The 18,858-nt window shown below is 38.3% G+C and overlaps 1 protein-coding gene across 6 annotated transcripts in view; it reads left to right on the top strand.

Annotated features, from left to right (window-relative positions):
* LOC150078345 (rhotekin-2-like) overlaps positions 1–18,858 on the top strand; it is a 322,298-nt gene that overhangs the window by 107,997 nt on the left and 195,443 nt on the right. For all 6 annotated transcript variants that reach the window (XM_090385333.1, XM_090385330.1, XM_090385335.1 and 3 more), the window contains one exon: positions 7,551–7,744. In XM_090385333.1, the coding sequence (XP_090241459.1) occupies positions 7,551–7,744 (194 nt within the window). The remainder of the gene's footprint in view (positions 1–7,550; positions 7,745–18,858) is intronic.

Here is an 18,858-nt window from a genome sequence, read left to right as displayed (position 1 = left end):
ACATCAATTTTAAGATTCATAAATAAGGACTAATTGAAATCGTGTTTATTTAGTATTTTTTAATTAGAGAGAAATAAATTGTGTTTAGTATTAAGTGTATGGTTTTAAAATTACAGACAAATAAATTGCTTAATATTAATTGTATTGTAGTATATGCTTATTATTTTTTCTCTTCTTTTGTTTTTTGAATCAATTTTTTTATCAAGTTATTGAGAATTTCAAAAAAATAGGAGGTAGAAAAAATAATATAAGTATATATTTTATTATTTTTCCTCATTTGAAATTTCACAATGAAAAGTGTTCATTGTTTAATGGCTCCAGGGGTTGCCCATCTCCACTATCACTGATATAGCGAGTAATAGTTATAACGAGGAAATTTTGTCGGTTGCTTGATGCTCATTATAACCAAGTTCGACTGTGTATTTTAGTGATTTAGTATTAGTATTTAGCTATATAATGCAGGGAAGCACCAGACAAAAACAAAATAAATAAATAAATAATGAAACTAAATAACTTACCTATATGTATATTTTGATCCAGCTGACATTTAAATTTTCTCAAGCTGTCAGCTCTCATATACCCTCGAGGTAACTTATTTCAGCAATTAATTCAACAACAAAAAGAAAACTTTCAATCCTCCCAAAGCCTTGTAACTCACAATCAAATCTCCTCTAGCATTCTTAGTAAAAACAAACTCTGTAGCTCACATATTCAGTCTGTCCTCATTTGGGTGCCTTTTTGTACCATTTTTATCAGGCACATTGTCCACCTTTGGACCTCTTCAAAAAAAAGCTCATTAGTTTAGCTGTTGTCTCCATACCTGGAGATAGTATTCCAGTAGCATTCTGACAATGCTTTATACAGTGAATTTATGACCTCCCTATCTCTACAAGCATGTGATTTAATAAATCATCAACAGGATATCATGGACCTTCCTTGCTGCCCATCCATATTGCATAGAGAACTTCATGTCTTCTTCTGTAGTACTCCCCAATTCTTTTTCTTCTTGTATACATTTTTATTTAGCTCCTCCGAGTGAGTAAGTTATTTTGGGGTGGCCATTTTCCAAGTGTATAGGACCTTGCATTTTAAAGCATTAAAATTTAGCTGCAGCTCTTCTGACCATTCTTGAAGACTATTCAAATTTTCCTGACAGGGTGGTGCCAGTATTGAACCCTGAGCAACCTCATTTGTAATCCTAACCCTATCCGAAGAGTAATCATTAATCACAACCCTTTGCCTGTAGCTTTCATGTGATTCAACTAAGGAGCCATGATTCCAATATGTTTCATGCCGGGTGGGTAAAGTGCCTGCCTGGCAACCCAAAGGTTGCAGATTTGAATCCGCAACCTTTGGGTTGCCAGGCCACAGAATGGCCACAGAAGCCGATGTGCCAACAATTAATTAACGAAAAAAAAAAAAAAAAGTTTCACCTCACGCTTTGCTAAAATCCAGATAAACAATGTCAAAATTAGTTCCTATATATAGTTCATGAGTTGCTCTGTTGATGTGGCTGTGTTGGACAAGATTTTACATTTACAAAATCATGCTGTGTTGCATTCTTGATCATCACCTCAATAATTTTATTTACCACTTAGTTCTTAAAACCGCCTTTATATATTGACACTTTTTCCATTCTGATGGAATCTTCCCTGGGTTCGAAGTTTTTTAATAAACAATATTGGTCAGTGACTCTATTGTCAAGGAAACTGGAAATATATTGTGCAAAAAGGAGAGGTGGAATGGTGACAGTAATAGTATTCGCCATATATAGTGCAAGGAAGCCACAGGCTTTTGCTGCACTGGCAAAAAAAAAGAAAAAAAGAAAGAAAGAAAAAGCCTAAGATAAGAAAATTCAAATTATATGTTTCCCTCCTCAATGGTAACTACCCAGTTGACTTTTGAATTTATTCAAACTGTCAGCCTCAATTACCTGTGAGGGCAACTTGTTCCAGCAAAATCAACGACTCGCTGGCTAAAAGAAAACTTCCTACAATCTAATCTAAACCTCAACCCCTGTAATTTGAATTTATGATCCCCAGTTCTGGAATTCTTTATAACATTAAGAATTCCACCATCGTTCATTTTATTAATCCATTGCAGACCCTTATAAACCTCAATCATGTTTAGCCATAATTATGAGTGCTTCCTTAGACTCAGGGGAGATCCCCATGGATTGGGGATCTCAACGGGGGCCATGCCATATTTTTGAGGGGCCACAGCTTAAAAGTCATAAAATTGGGGGCCATGGAAACTGTTAAGTGGGCCACAAAAAGTTCTCTTCTAAAATAAAATTATTACTAATATAAAAAAGAAATTAGTGAGATCCACAAGGATCTCACTAAACTAAGGGACAATAATATTATTGTAATATTTTTTGTTAGGAGCATAATTGTATACTATGAATAAACATTATATGAGTAAAAATTCTATTATAAATAAAGACTGTAGTTAATAAACTCCTTTTTTATTATTAATATTCCTTATATTATAAACAAAAAATACATGTTATAAATAAAAAGTGCAGTTGATAAAGTATGTATTTATTATAATTAAACAATACGAGAGTTGGGGCCACAGAGGTGAATGAAATTCAGAAGTGGGCCACGAGCAAAAAAAAGGGTTGAGAACCACTGATCTAGACAAGGCTGCAGTAGTAGTTAAGACACAGCATGGGTTTGTTAAAGGGAGGCCTTGTCTGACCAATTTGATTGGATACTATGATGTGGTCACAAAGGAACTGGATGCAAAAAATTTTGATATCATATACTTGGATGTCAGGAAAGCTTTTGATACTGTTGCACATGGAAGACTGCTGCACAAATTGGAGCGGTATGGCATTAAGGGCAAGTTGCTACAATGGATAAAGGGATGGTTGAGTGGGAGATGACGGAGAGTGGTAATTAGTGGACACTGCTCTTTGTGGACTAATATTATTAGTGGAGTTCCCCATGGTTTGGTGCTGGGCCCATTGTTGTTTTGTATATTCATCAATGATATTGATGAGGGTATATCAGGCTTAATGTCTAAGTTTTCAGACGATACGAAGGTTGGCAGGGTTGTTAATGACATTAAAAATAGTATGCTGCTGCAACAAGATCTAGAAAAGTTGGGCAAATGGGCTGAGAAGTGTCAACTGAAGTTTAACATTGACAAAGTATTGCATATGGTTAGAAATAAACCCAGAGAAATGTACCAACTGTGTGGTATCACACTTAGGGTGGTAGAGAATGAAAAAGACCTTGGGGTAATTGTGCATACAGATATGAAGTTTTCTGAGCAGTGCAGACAGACTGCCAGAGCAGGTCATGGGGAATGAATGGTTGCCATTAACAAGAAAGACTTAAGTTTTCCAAATTGCGGCATCTGGATACTAGGCACCTCCAAGGTGATTTGATTGAGGTGTATAAGGGCTTGAATGGGTTGAGCATGTTCAATGTTGATGGGATTCTTCCTATTGCTCAGATTACAAATCTGAGAGGGCATTAATTCAAATCGAGAAAAGACAGTTGTAGAATAGATGTGCGGAAAGTTTTCTTTAGCCAGCAGGTAGTTGATTGCTGGAAGAAACTTCCATCTGTTTTTGTGGAAGTTGATAGCTTAAATAAATTCATGGAAGAACTGGACAAACTTTTAGAGGGAATAGATGTGAGAAATGGGATTTTTTTTTTTTTTTTGGCCAATCCTGTATAAGCTAATAATAATATTATTATTATTATTAGCTATATGGTGCAAGGAAGCCTGAGGCTTATGTTGCTCTAGCCAAAAAAAAAAATCTCAAGTTACCCTGAGAGAGAGAGAGAGAGATAAAAGTAGAAGGGAATCAACAATAAAGAGAAGAATGATGATATCCAGCTCAAGATCCTGGGTGTGCCAAGCCCATACTCACCAGATATGAGTCCTTGGGGTTGCCTCTACTATTGCTAATGCTGTCATCTCTGAGATACCTGGTTGCCAAGCTTTGAAACCCCCCTAATTGGAGTCTTTCCTCATATGGTCATCCTTTTGCCAATCTCACTGTCTGAGTTGCCCATCTTTGTACCTTTCAAGAAGTTCAATAGCTTTTTTCAGATGAGGTCTCCATAATTGAAAACAGTATTCCAAATATGGTCTTACAATTGCCTTATACAGTGGGATTCAGACCTCCCTACCTCTACAGGATAGCATTCGATAAATCATTGATAGAACATGATGGGCTTTCCTGTTTACCTGTTTACACTGTTCAAAAAACTTCATATCTGCCCATATTGTAACTCCCAGATCCCTTTCCTCCTCCACTGTTATTAATTCATCCTCACCAAGCATATAATTTATTGGTGGAGTGCTATTCCCCAAGTGTAAAACCTTGCATTTAGCAGCAAAACAAAGCTACCACTTCTCTGACTATCTTTGAAGTCTGTTCAAATCATCCCGAAGGAGTGCTGCTTGGCACTCTTAATTAATGACTCTGCCAATCTTTACTTCATCAGTAAATTTTGACATCACGCCTTCTACTCCTTTGTCGATGTAATTTATGAAAATGAGAAACAACAGTGGTCCAAGAACTGATCCTTGGGGGACCCCACTTCTGACTTTACACCAGTCTGAAGAATATCCATTAATCACAACCCTCTGCCTTCTGCCCTGCAGCTACCCAGCAGTCCATATTTTCTAAGATGATTTTAAGAGTTTTTAGCCAGATAAGATTGAAAAGAGGCATTTCCAAATTATTAAGTCTCTGACAGGAAATATCAGAATACTACATTTGAAGCAAAAGGAATCATTCAACGAATAATTAGGACAACTGAGATGAGCAGTGGTTCCAAACTAAGTCGAGATGGACATCATTGAGATTTGGAACTGAGACTATGTATATTTGTGAAATGATTGTGGAAATCTTTGGGAGGTTTAGATTTTTTTGGAGATAAGTTTTGTTAGTTTTACTTTTCGTGCTGTATTCAATAGTAAAGAAACAGTGGGGTGGGGGAAGATGTGTTGAATGAAGGAATGAAATTTTTGGATATGGTGTAAACACAGCAAGAATATACCCTACTACTTAATATAATGTGGCTTTGACCATCCCTCTCCCCACACTACTTGGAATCCCCTTGGTCGCTATCTGGCAGAGTAGCTGCTGCGAGATTATGCTCTAGCTGATCTGAACCTCCTGGATATTCATCAATAGGTTCAGTCCAGTTGGTTATCTAAGCAGTCAGCCTGCGAATACAGTTTTAGAGCTGTACTCTGAAATTTAAGGATGATTGGATCTCACAATGATGCCCATCATAACCAAAAGACATCAATCATACTGCATGTTGGAAGAGATTGGGATTGCCAGGGCTTTGCTCTACTGACTAAACCTGTGTTTCACCACTTCAAGCCTCCAGTAAGCAAAGTGGTGGTATTGCAAAGGTTGACGAGAATCATCTACTACTTAGTATTGTCTGGTAACACAGAGGGGCAGCCTTCCCTTGTGTGGCTTGATGCGAGCATCCTACTGCAGTTTTTTAAGAGAACAATTAAATGAGTTGTTAGAAGAAGTTACATTTGATGTCTTTTATCTTATGTGGTTTATGCATGATGGTGCTCTGCCTTGTCACTAAAAACTTTTTGGATGAGCAATTCAAATTCAGTATAAATGGATACGTAGTGCAGGACACATTGCCTTGCCTGCACGCTTCTTGGATCTGAAAGCCATTGTTTATTCCACACCGATTGAGAACATTGAAATGCTCCACCAATGTGGAACAAGGCTGCCGGCAAATCCGACAGATCTGGAACTTTTGAGTGGGTGAGGAGATCTATGATGAGACATTTGCAGGCTTGTTTAGATGCATGGTGGCCATTTTCAGCATTTCCTGTAAACTACTGGAATACAAAAGTGGTTGTAACTCAGAAACAAGACAAAATCAGACCTATGTTTACATGAACTTTTTTTTCATTGTTTTTAGGTCCTAAATCCATTCTTGAAGTGGGTTGCACATGTTATGTACACCCTGTATATATATATATGTATATATATATGTATACTACCATTAAATATTAACAAAAGTTAAACTATAATAAGATAAATAAATAATTAATTAAGTATTCATTAGAGGCAGCGACTCGCAATTCCTCCATATGAAGCCGAAATATATTTTAAATTAAATAAAATAAAACATAAGCCAGTAGTATGGCAAAAACTGTAGAGCTAAAATTAACATAAAAATAACCAAATAAACAAACGAACAGAAAAGAAGAGTAAAAGTAAGACATAAATAATAGCCCAGAAACCCCTATATAATTTCGAACTTTAAATCCAATTAACATGACGTATATAAAATTTAGAATAATACCAATTACATGTTAATTTAGTGGTAACCCCCCCCTCCCCCAAGAGGTACCAGTTCCAAAAGACGTGAAATATCACCAAAAAAGGGGGTTAAAGGAACTACTAAAAGATAAAAAAATCAGAATAAATTAAAGTGAAATAAAAAAAAAAGTCTATTTTATTTTACTTTAATTTATTCTGATTTTGTTATCTTTTAGCAGTAATCCCCTTTTTTGGTGATATTTCACGTCTTTTGGAACTGGTACCTCTCGGGGGGGGGGGGACCGCTAAATTAACATGTAATTGGTATTATTCTAAATTTTATATACGTCATGTTAATTGGATTTAAAGTTCGAAATTATATAGGGGTTTCTGGGCTATTATTTATGTCTTACTTTTACTCTTCTTTTCTGTTCGTTTGTTTATTTGGTTATTTTTATGTTAATTTTTGCTCTACAGTTTTTGCCATACTACTGACTTATGTTTTATTTTATTTAATTTAAAAAAAATATATATATATATATATATATACTTCAAAGTTCTTTCAGTTTTGTTTTAAATAATGTGTTTAGTTATATACAGATTGTTTGAAATCTTCCTGTAAATGCCTCCATCTCTTTATCTATGTTTACAAGTAATTGTAGATAGTTTATAATAGTTGGCAGCATGAAAGTAGCTTCTAATGTCAGAGGAGGAGATCACACCAGTCAGCCATTGATGTCCAATTTGGGATTACAAAAAATAGAAATTTTCTGTAATTCAGATTCAGAAGTTTATTAAATTGAATCAAAGGATACATATGTAGATGTAGAAGATTTTATTGCATTAGAAAGCGAGATAATGGCATGTGTTTTTATATGAAATTTTTTTATGATTTTTTTTACTATTTTTTTAGAATTGTGATTTGATTTTTGACAGTAATTTCACTAAAATATTGGAAAACCAAGTCATAATAAGAACAAATAAATATTTAAAAACATTTATATAGAAGATTGTCATTTTTACAAATTTTCAAAAATCCACAAAAATATTTCACAGAGCTGCTAGTAAAAACTCACGTCCCAGGGCTCACACACATTTGGTAAACCTAATTATGATGTTTGAATTTTGAACTGTTGTATATAATTATTTCAACTTTTTGTGGTGTTTTCTGATGAACACTATTTTTATACATTGAACTTTTGTTGAAATATATATTAACAATAATAAAATCTAAAGAATGTTAGACCTGATTATTTTTTACACCTTTTTATTATAGGAATATGACTTGGAACAAAAGATTGACTTAGAAATTAAAATGCGCGAGGGAACAACCAAGCTTTTAGCTGCTTGTAAACATCCTGTGCAAAGCCTGGAAGCTGCTAAATCTCTGCTTACCTCTAATGAAAGAATGACAGTTTATATGGCTGAATTGCAACACAGGAAGGCACTAGAAAGGAAAATGGAAGAAGTGTAAGCATTACATTTTAAAACTTTATTAACGGCTATCTACCAAAGACTAGATTTCATATTATTGAGTTTAAAAACAATGAAAAACAAATGTAAACCGCACATGACAATATTTTTTCCTGATCAAATAACTCCTGAAATGTACACAAGAATGAAAAAAATATTTTAAAAAGTCTATATGATTACAAAAAACAACAACAGGGATTTCCACTGTAATTAGAATTCTGTATAACATATAGGTTACAATAACCCTGTAGTAGTGGCATTCCTAATTGTTATAAATGTGTTAACACTACACCTTACATGTGTAAACGTAGTGTCTGCCTTCTTGGTGTGTTGGTATTTGACCAAAAACTTACCTTCCTTGAACATATTAAAGCACACCAAATTAATTACTTGCCTTAAGAAGCTAAATATTTTAAGAATGCTATCTGTTACAACAGAGGGTATCAACCAATACATACTACTGCCACTAGCCTAGCTACCCATTTTTGGGCCTGGAGGTAAAGAATGTGTTCGGGCCCCTACTTAATTAATGAACATTGCAAAACAAAGGAAACAGCAAAAGACGCTGGGCCCAGAGGCAATTGCCTTGCCTGCCTACATGGTAGCTACGCCACTGACTACTGCATTCATACAGTGCATTAATATGGTCATGTCTAAACTATGACTCTACAGTCTATAGCTCTGATAGACCATGCAGAGCTATATACGTTAGCTTGATCCTGCACACTAGTGTCATCTTTGTCTTGCACCAGGGCCATACTGTACATCAACAGGTCATAATTTATATACTGAAACAGATAAAATCTTGCATCTATGTAGACGAATGATTTTTGTTAAACTATGTAGCAAAACTCAAAAGGCAACCAAACCACCCAACTTGAAATGGATTTTTCTCTCCTAAATGGGAAAAACTTTACAGAGCTTACCCATCAACAGAGACATGCCTTTCTTCATTGCTGAATGAGTGGCAACTTGACTTTGGTGAGATACAGCTTACTGCCTCTCATACAGTCTCACCTTGGACATATCATATTATGCTGTGTGACCTTTTATTCACAGCATGGGGGAAAAACCACCTTATCCCAGCAGAACATACTGCAATTTCATGCCATACTGAGAACTCATCATGCACAACACATACCAGTCTTTACAGTTGGATCTAAAACTGAGATTCTATAAGCCAATTATTTAGTACACTGTGATCCAATTCCCACACTTGTTATTGAACACCTTCACTAATGGCACACAACAAAGAACGAGAAGAGGAGATGGAGGCAGAATAATTGACAGAAATTGTGAAGCAGTCGAATGAATTCCCTAATAGGCAAGCTGCACTGCAGATGCCTTCTGCCAAGAACTCTGCCTATGTCTCTCTGTTTAAGTTACTGGTTTTAGATCACCATCACTGGAATCCAGTGTGTTTGCCAAGTGTTGCGACCCATGGATTTCCTGGACAGGGGTAGCCTGGTGGTTGAGGGGCCCAGCCTTATGCACTGCTTTAGTTCCTGCTTCAGCCAAATTGGAAGGTCCAGTGTGTTTGCCAGGTGTTGAGACCCATGGATTTTCTGGAAAGGGGTACCTGGTGGTTGAGGGGCCCAGCCTTATACACTGCTTTGGTCCCTGCTTTAGCCAAATTGGGAGGTCCTGTGTTGGCTCATACAGGATCAATTGTCTGGCAAGTGTACTTGCTAGGGTCCACTGTACTCCAATAGGTCTCCTTTCCTTTGGTCCTGGGCCAGGTCAAGGTCTGTTGGATGTAGGGATATAGTATCTAGGTAACTATGGCATTCTGCTTTTGTATGCATTACCTGATAATTCACAATTGAGAATCCCCTCATTACACTCTATGGTGGATGGAGAGAAAAATATTTTACTTATATAAGTAATTCATATTTTTCTTTCTGCTCTGCACTTTAGTTGTTACTTAAGAATGCCGAACAGCTGCAATCTTGTTCTTCATTTCTTTGGATATTGTTTTCAATTTAGCTGAGTCTTGAAGTGATCACAATAAGTAGCATCCACTGTATTTAGTAGTTGAGGAACCTTTTTTTTTTGCTCATGCTGCTCTTGGCCTTTATCATTTTATCTGTTTCGGCTCCTAACCCAGAAAAACATTGCCTGCGCCTTAGGTCTACATGTGATACTGACATCTGTATTTGATTTCCACTGATGTTGATAGTGATTGTCTGTCTGTTTCCTTTTTTGAAAAATTTCATTATGGCTGACCTCTTCATGACTGATTTTTAATCTTATCAAATCCAGGTATTCTGATAAATTGTTGATTTGGTTTTGAACTTTCTGTGTGATCTCTTGTTGATGTGTGTCTTTTATTTTTGACAAGATATTTTAGGTTGGCTGTGTAGGCTATTTAGTTTAGGTTATTGATCAGGAGTGGCTGAAGCACAGTACAAAAAGCATGGTTGATAGAATCCCCTCCCGGAAGTACCTTATCAAGATCTGTTATGCTGCTTGTATTTTAAGCTTAATTATTATTTTTCTTGTTATGAGTAGACCAGCCAGTATGTTTAGCACTGAATCTGCCAATCTGAAGTTGTCAGGAGTGAGAGTGCAGTAGCACATGCTCTTTGAGTATGCTGGGGTTCAAGCCCCTGACTGCTAAATATGGTCGATCTGCCAACCCGCACCGGACCAGCATGGCAGATTATGGTCCATTTCCCTCAACATGAACCTTTGAGTAGGCTTCCATCCTGCGCTGGATTTGTGATGACTGCAGTTTACCTTTTTTATTATTTTTTAACTTCCTCATTAAAGACGAATATTGGCTTATGTTGATGAGAATTAGCATTCCAATTTTGAAATTAATGCACGCTCAGCTGTGAGTCTAAGACAACATAAATATTCATTCACATGCAGTTGAATCCCACAAACCATTAGCAGCAAAGTGTCCAAAACTAAATTGTGGCATCCCATTTCAGTTCAAGTTTTGTAAAATTCTAGTAACACCTGATATATGTGGCTTTAAATGCTTTACTAAAAACAACCAGCTTAGCAGTTCACCTACCAATTGTTACTGAAACAAATAAAAACAAGTCAAAAAAACAAAAAATACATGTCATCTTCCAGACAATATGGAATGGTTTTTTTATCAAATTATACTCTTGCATGGCTGATTACATTTACACATACTTTCAAAAATCTCACGTGTCTTAACTTTTATTATAAACACATTTTAGACTACATGGAAAAACTTATTACTCTATTAACTGCTTTACTTCTGACTTACTCTGCCACGCAGATCAAGGAACAAACACATGTACATGACAGAATAGTTTTACAGCTTCACAAAGCAGTAATCAAATTTAGTGCTGTATTCAAGTACACAATACATTATAGTGTATTTCAAGTTAAACATAAACTTATCTAAGTGCATTAGATAATTAAAGTTAATGAAGATTAGACTTACATATGCTTATGAAATATCATGCACGAAACACACAAAAGTTTACATTTGGTGTAATTTATTGTAGTTTCCTCTATTTTATTTGCTTTGCCTCTGGAGTAGAATTTTTCTTAGTGTTGTCTGAAAAAAATTCTACCCCAGAGACTGAAGTTAGAGGAGAGACTGTCTCTACAGTACTGGAATACATTTAAAGAGAAAGGGTGCAAGAATATTTGCTGATGCTATCGAGCAGTATTAGGTGGGTCGGAAAACTGCTAGCTTGGGAGCATTCACAGACGAATAGAATAACAGTAGCTGCAGGCAGAAGTGGAAGTGATTCTTGCACTGTTTCTATTGGAATGAGCAGCAGCCTGAGAAGCAAGTTTCTTGGGGATTTCAAGAACTGCTGTGAGTCATGATGGAGCAAGTAAATACATGGGCTGTGTTAGGGTAACTAAGAGTAAGAACAGGGGTATGTATACTCGCATGTACACCAATGCTAGAAGTAATAGAAAATAAATTTGATGAATTTGAAGTGTCAGTCAAGTCGTCAAAGGCAGATATTGTTGGTATGTCAGAGATGTGGTGTCATGCAGATATAAGGAATGCAGAATTGGAATTTGGGGAGTACAATGTGTACAGAAAGGATAGACAGGATAGGAAGGGAGGTGGGGTTATGCTGTTAGTAAAGAAACACACAAAATCTAAGGCAGTGCAATGTTGAGTCAGTTTGGTGTGACATAAGCACTAGCAAAGGAAAAATGAGGATAGGAGCATGTTATAGGCCTAATGACTCCGATGAGTATGATGACAGCTGTAGAGAGAAATATAGAGTAGACCAGTAAATCATAATTTCTTATATTGAGCAATTTTTAAATTCCCAGATATTGACTGGAACTTGTGGATTGGTCACTCGCACACTAGCAATTCTTTTGTAGATTTATTGGATGATTATTTTCTGGAAGGTCCTGTGTCGGCTTATTCAGGATCAATCACCATCATAGGAATCCAGTGTGTTTGTCAGGTGTTGTAACCCATGGATTTCTTAGAAAGGGGTAGCCTGGTGGTTGAGGGTCCCAGCCTTATACACTGCTTTGGTCCCTGCTTCAGCCAAATTGGGAGGATCTGTATTGCCTCAAACAGAATCACTTGGCTGGCAAGTGTGCTTGCTAGGATCCACTGTACTCCAAAAGGAGTATAGTGGATCTTAGCAACGTCCCTTGCTGCTCAACTCAAAATGTTGGGCAGCATGTGCAAGGGACAACCAGAGAGAGTAATATATACTTGATCTGATTATCAGCAATGATTATTCATGCATTAAGAATCTACAGATAAAGGAACCACTAGGTGGCAGTGATCACAGTGTACTGATGTGTTAGATTTACTCAAAGGGAAGGGTTTTTGCTTTTGTAAAGGTAACTACAGTGGTCTCAGACAGTTTTTAAATTCTATACAATGGTACCAACTTATACTGTTACCAACAGCAAATTCTAAATGGGAAGCATTCAAGGAATTAACCTTGGAAGCTACTAGGATTTTCATACCAATTATGAAATACTGTTCAAGGTTTGTTACCCTAAATGGATGTCAGATGAACTAATGAGACTCGTGGCAGAGAAGAAAAGTGCATGGGATGCATATAAGTTATCGGGAGACAAAGAAGCGTATGCAAGATATAAGCTAATTTTTTGTAATCAAGACACAAAGGTCAGACAAGCGAAGGCAGAATAAAGAAATCTTTGGCAAAGGATGCAGAGAGGAACAGCAAAGACTTCCTTACTTATTAGCATTAGTTCAGGTATATGATGCAGGAAAGCAAGCTTATACGGCATCAGCAAAAAAAATAAAAAAACCCTTCCCATTTCACCCATCCAGTCACTCCAAATGTTTGTCTAGTTCAGCCTTAAATTTATTTAAGCTATCAACTTCCACAATGACAGATGGAAGTCTTTTCCAGCAATAAACTACCTGCTGGCTAAAGGCAAACTTCCACACATCTATTCTACAACGTCTTTCCTCAGTTTGAATCTATGCACCCTCAGGTTCTTAATTTGAGCAAGCGGAAGTATCCCGTCATCATTGAGCCTGCTCAAACCATTCAAGGCCTTATATACCTCGATCAGATCTCCTCGCAGGTGCCTAGCCTCCAGATGCTACAACTTGCAGAACTTAAGCCTTTCTTCGTAAGCGCACCCCATTGTTTCCTCTCACCAATCTTGTTGACTTCTCTGTACTCGTTCTAGCAACTCTACATCCTTCCTAAAATGAGGCCTTCAGACCTTTATACAGTACTCAAGGGTGGCCTTATACAAAAGAATAATCACCTCCTTGTCTCTGTTAGCAAAATTACTATGTATCATTGACAAAACTCCATGACCTGCTCTGGCAGCCTGTCTGCACTGATCAGAGAACTCCATATCTGACTGCACAATTACCCCAATTATTTTTTGTTCTCCACCTCTGAGTGTAGTACCACACAATGTACCAACTATGTGGTACTATACCTCTGAGTGTAGTACCACACAGTTGGTACATTTCTCTTGGGTTACTGCTACCCATATGCAGTACTTTGCATTTGTCATCAGTTGCCACTTCTCAACCCATCTGCCTAACTTTTCCAGATACTGTTGCAGTAGCATGCTGTCTTTACTGTTATTAACAACCCTGCCTTTGTATCACTGCAAACTTGGACATTAAGCCTGATATACCTTCATCGATATCATTGATAAATACACAAAACAACAATGGGCCCAGCTCTGAACCCTGGGGGACTCCGCTAATAACATTAGTCCACCTAGAACAGTGTCCATTTATTACCATCCCCTGCCATCTCCCACTCAACCATCCCTTTGTCCATTGCAGTAACTTGCCCTTAATGCCATACCTTCCAATCTGTACAGCAGTCTTCAATGTGCAACAGTATCAAAAGCTTTCCTGCAATCCAAGTATAAGATATCAAAATTATTTTTTGCATCCAGTTCCTCTGTGACCACATCGTAGTATCCAATAAAATTGGTTAGACAAGACTTCCCCTTAACAAACCCATGCTGTGTCTGAACTAAAACTGAAGTCTTGTCTAGACGATTCTGCAGTGCTTCTTTGAACAGTGCCTCCATTAACTTCTCCAGAACAGAAGTTAAACTAACAGGTCTATAATTATTTGTGTCACCCTTTGAACCCTCTTTGTGAATTGGGGATACCTTTGCACATCTCCACTCAATGGTGACCTCCCCTCAGTCTAAGGATGTTCCTAATAATTGTGACTAAGGGCTTGCTTACTTCCCTTGCTGCCTCATTCATTGTAACTGGATAGATTCCATTTGTCCCAGGTGCCTTTTTTATGTTTAACTTTAACAATTTCTCCTCCACTTTGTTCTCAGTTAGTACAAAATCACAAAATGTGAATGTAGATGCAAAATACTCATTCAGTTTATCAGTTACTTGAGCAGGATCATCAATAGTCGAACCATTTATATTAAGTGGACCAATCTGATTCATCTTCTTCCTTCAAGATTTTAGATAAGTAAAGAACTTTTTGCTGTTTTTCTTTGCATCCTTTGCCAAAGATTTCTCGTGATCTGCTTTTGCCTGCCAAACGTCCATTGTGACTTGATTACAGACTAGCTTATATCTGCCATAGGTTTCTGTGTCGCCTGATAATTTATATGGATCCCACGCATTTTTTTCTGTGCCACAAGCCTCATTAATTCGTCCGACATCCATTTAGGCCTGAACCTTGAACAGTATGTCTTAGTTGGTATGGAAAGCCTAGTAGCCTCCAAGATTAAGTCTCTGAAGGCTTCCCATTTAAAATTCATCCTTGGTAACATCACCAGTTGATCCCACTGTATAGAGTTTAAAAACTGTCTGAGATCACTGTAGTCACCTTTATGAAAACAAAAACGCTGTCCTTTATCTTTGATGGTAGTTACATCTTTAAGTAAATCCCACATGAGTACACTGCGATCACTGTCACCTAGTGGTTTCTTAATGCATGGATAATCACTTCTGATAATTAGATCAAGGATATTACTCCCTCTGGTTGCCCCTTGAACATGTTGCTGTAGGAAACAGTCTTCCAATAAATCCACAAAAATCTTGCTAGCGTGGAAGTGACCAATCTACAAGTTCCAGTCAATATCTGGAAAGTTAAAAAATTCCCCATTACAAGACATTCTGATTTACTGGCCCATTTTATTTCTCTGCACAACTGTTGATTGTACTCATCAGAGTCATTAGGCCTATAACATACTCCTACTCTCATTTTCCCTTTTCCAGTGTTTATGTCACACCAAACAGACTCAACATTACACTGTCCACCCATGTCTATTGGATGTACTTCCTTAGATTTTGTGTTTCTTAACTAACAGAATAACCTCTCCTCCTTTCCTACCCTGTCTGTTCTTTCTTTACACATTGTATTTCCCAAATTCCAATTCTGCACTGCTTATATCTGTGTGAAACCAGTTGGAACAATATCTGCCTTTGTTGGAATGTCATGATCAGCACTTCATTTTCATCAATTTTATTTACTATACTTCTAGCATTAGTGTACATGCAAGTATAAATGCACTTGTTATTCTTACTCTTAGTTACCCTAATGCAGCCCATGTATTTGCTTGTTCCATGATGACTCCTAGCAGCTCTTGAAGTCCCCAGCAACTTGCTCTCTAGGCTGCTGCTCATTACAGTAGAAGCAGTGCAATAAGCACTTTTGCCTCTCCCTGTGGCTACCGTTAATCTTTTAGTTTGTGAATTCCCCCAATCTAGCAGTTTTCTGATCCACGCAACACTGCCTTGATAGCATCAGCAAATATTTTTGCACAAAATGTTATGTTAACTCTAGAAGGAAGGGAATGAATCAGATTTGTCCACTTGATATTGACGATCCTGCTCAGGTAGCTGGCAAACTGAATGAGTATTTTGCATCTACATTGATGGGAGGGGTATGCCAGAAGTTTATCAAACTCTAATTGGAAGGTAAATGATTTTGTAATAACGGAGAGCAAAGTGGAGGAGAAATTGTGGAATTTAAACATAAGAAAAGCACCTGGGGTGGATGGGATCTATCCAGTTATATTAAAGAAGGCAGAAAAGAAGTAAGCAAACCCTTAGCTATTATTAAGAGAGAATCTCTGGATTCAGTGGGTTTCCACAGACTGGAGATGTGCAAATGTTTCCCTAATTCACAAAGGGGGATCAAAGGGTGAAACGAGTAGAGTGTGTAGAGTGTGTTTAGTGTCAAATGGCACCAGGGGGTTGCCCCATCTCCGCGTGCTGTACATTGTGGGTGTGAAACAGAACGCTTCAATGCCAGAGGTTTAAAAGTGTATGTATTTTGTACATGTGTAGTACCGTGTTCCAATGGTCATTTAGCCGCTGTGCCCCTAATGGCACCCAACATTGTCCACACTCTGCCTTGTGGAGGCAGACCAGGTACACCACCATTATAATTATTTACTATGGCAGGTTCTGTCACCTAATTTCCTGAGATTTCAGTGGCTAGGACCTTAAAAAATAATAATAATAAAAAAAAAAAACGTTATAAATAGGGGTCAGCCAAAAGGAGTACTATTTATGCGAATAGATGTTATTAAGATTTTGGGTGTAGGCTCAAGCAATTTAACAATGGTTCAGACACTAGTAATTATAAGTTAGAGAGAGGGGTGGGGAGACTGAAGGCTGGCGTGAAAGACAGAAATAAGAGGTCCATAGAGAAGATGACCCCCCAAATCAGTGGAGCAGGCCCATGCCCCACCAGAGGGGGGAGTAGCCCATAAGTCACCCCCCTCTCGCCCGTGGAGTGGAGACAAAGGGCCACGCAAGGGAGCGTGGCTAAGGAAGGAGGAAAAAAACAACACGGCAGGGAAGGGAGGGAAAAAAAAGCCTTCTCCCTCCTGCCAGGAGTTTGGTAATTAAAAGTGAATAGGGTTAGAGCACCCTATTCAGGTCGACCAATAGCTTTTGGCAGCAGAGGTGGGATCTGTCCCGTTGTCCCAGTCTGATCCCAGCAGGGATCAGACCAATTATAAGGTCATTTGTGGGATTAATCCCATCCGTGCAGTCCGGTGTTTGGAGTCCATCTGTGGTTTGCCATGTCCGTGGTATTAATCTTGAGCGTGTTCCTTTGCTACCTTGGGTCGGGTCCTGCGAGTCTTTTATTATGCTAGTTCAGTCCCAAAGGAAAGTCTTGTATCTGGGTGAGAGACAGTTTGGTTGGGTCGAATGATGGTTAGTTTTGTCATGGAGTTTGTTCTTGATCCCTGTAGATAGCAATAAGTGTCCTACTTCGGGTGAACAGTCCCTAGGCGAATTTTGTCAACTCCTTATACTTGCGAGTCCAACAGGTTTGATTCCCTGTTGCGAGGGAAGTAAGTCGGTTTTGTTGTCAGGGGGCAGCGTAGATCCTCATAGTTTTCACAGTTGTACATTATGTGAGACCATGTCTCCACTTCCCTACAGAAACAGTGGGGATCGTTCACTAATTTAAAACTGTTTAGTTTGGCATTCAGGGCCCCATGACCTGTTAAAAGATATGTAGTGTACAGTCCAGGGTGAAACCATGATGGTGCTTTTGGGTATAATCTTCCGACATTAGGCAGAAATTTCCTCGTTATTTCCCCTTTTGTGGATTCTGACCACCTGTCCTGCTAGACCTGCTACAGGTGCATGGCGAGTTTTGTTTTCTCTCTTTTCAGGTTTCCTATAGGTCAATGGAGTGACCAGGAAGGTGCAGGGAAGCTCGTTTGTGAGATGCTGCATCATGGTACAACTCACCACTTCAAGGTCAAGGGGAGTGCTCCCGCCAGAACCTGCAGAGCATGTGCTCACAGTGCAGCAGGCCCATGTAATAGAGAGGAGTATTGTCCGCTGGATGGAATCTAGTGTCCACCTGTTAACTGCAGTAGTTGCTTTCTGGAACCAGATGGGTGATGCGTAAGTTATGGCTGGTATAAATGTCGTTTTGTAATACAGTCCCAAGGTGTGCCTCTTGAGTCCCCACTCCCTTTTAGTTATTCTTGCATCGAGGGCAGAATATCTCCTGATTTTCTCTCGGATATGTTTCAAGTATGGGTTGAAAGATTGGTTCCTGTTCAGCATGACTCCTAGGTATTTCATCTCGCTGAGTAGTTTGATAGTTGTATTTTCGACTTTAATTTGCAGTGGTCTGCGGAGATTTAATGTTCCCTTCAGTAGCATTGAGGAGGTTTTTTCCGGTGAGATCTTAAGAAAATGGATCTTCATCCAGTCTTGTAGAATTTGAATTGCTCGATTTGCCTAGGTGCCCAATTGAAGTCAGTTGTCTACGGCAACAGTCAGTATCAGGTCATCTGCGAATGCCTGTGAGTGGACTTCCCCCAGGTCGAAGGCCAGAAACTCATCCAATACCATACTCCAGAGGAGCAGTCCGAGTACCGAGCCTTGGGGACAGCCCCTGTAAACAGGCCTGGTCAGTTTCTTGTACGGAGTCACTACTTGTATTTTTCTCTGGGATAAATATGACTTCATTATTTTGTAAAGGTTGATGGGTGTTTTTGCCTTCCACAGTCTAGCCAGGATGCTCGGCCACCAGATGGTGTTGAACGCCCCAGCAAAATTGACCGAAATAACCAAGAAGTACTTCCTATCACAGGCAGCAGCTGAACTCAGGAGGCTGTTGAGAGCATCCACTGTTGAGGTTCCTGGTTTGAACCCAAACTGTGTGGGCATC

This window comes from Mastigoproctus giganteus, chromosome 11, assembly GCF_048544385.1.
Source record: "Mastigoproctus giganteus isolate SK-2022 chromosome 11, ASM4854438v1, whole genome shotgun sequence".
NCBI lineage: Eukaryota > Metazoa > Arthropoda > Arachnida > Uropygi > Thelyphonidae > Mastigoproctus > Mastigoproctus giganteus.
Note: the sequence above shows the minus strand (reverse complement) of the source record. Positions and strands in the feature narration are given on the sequence as shown.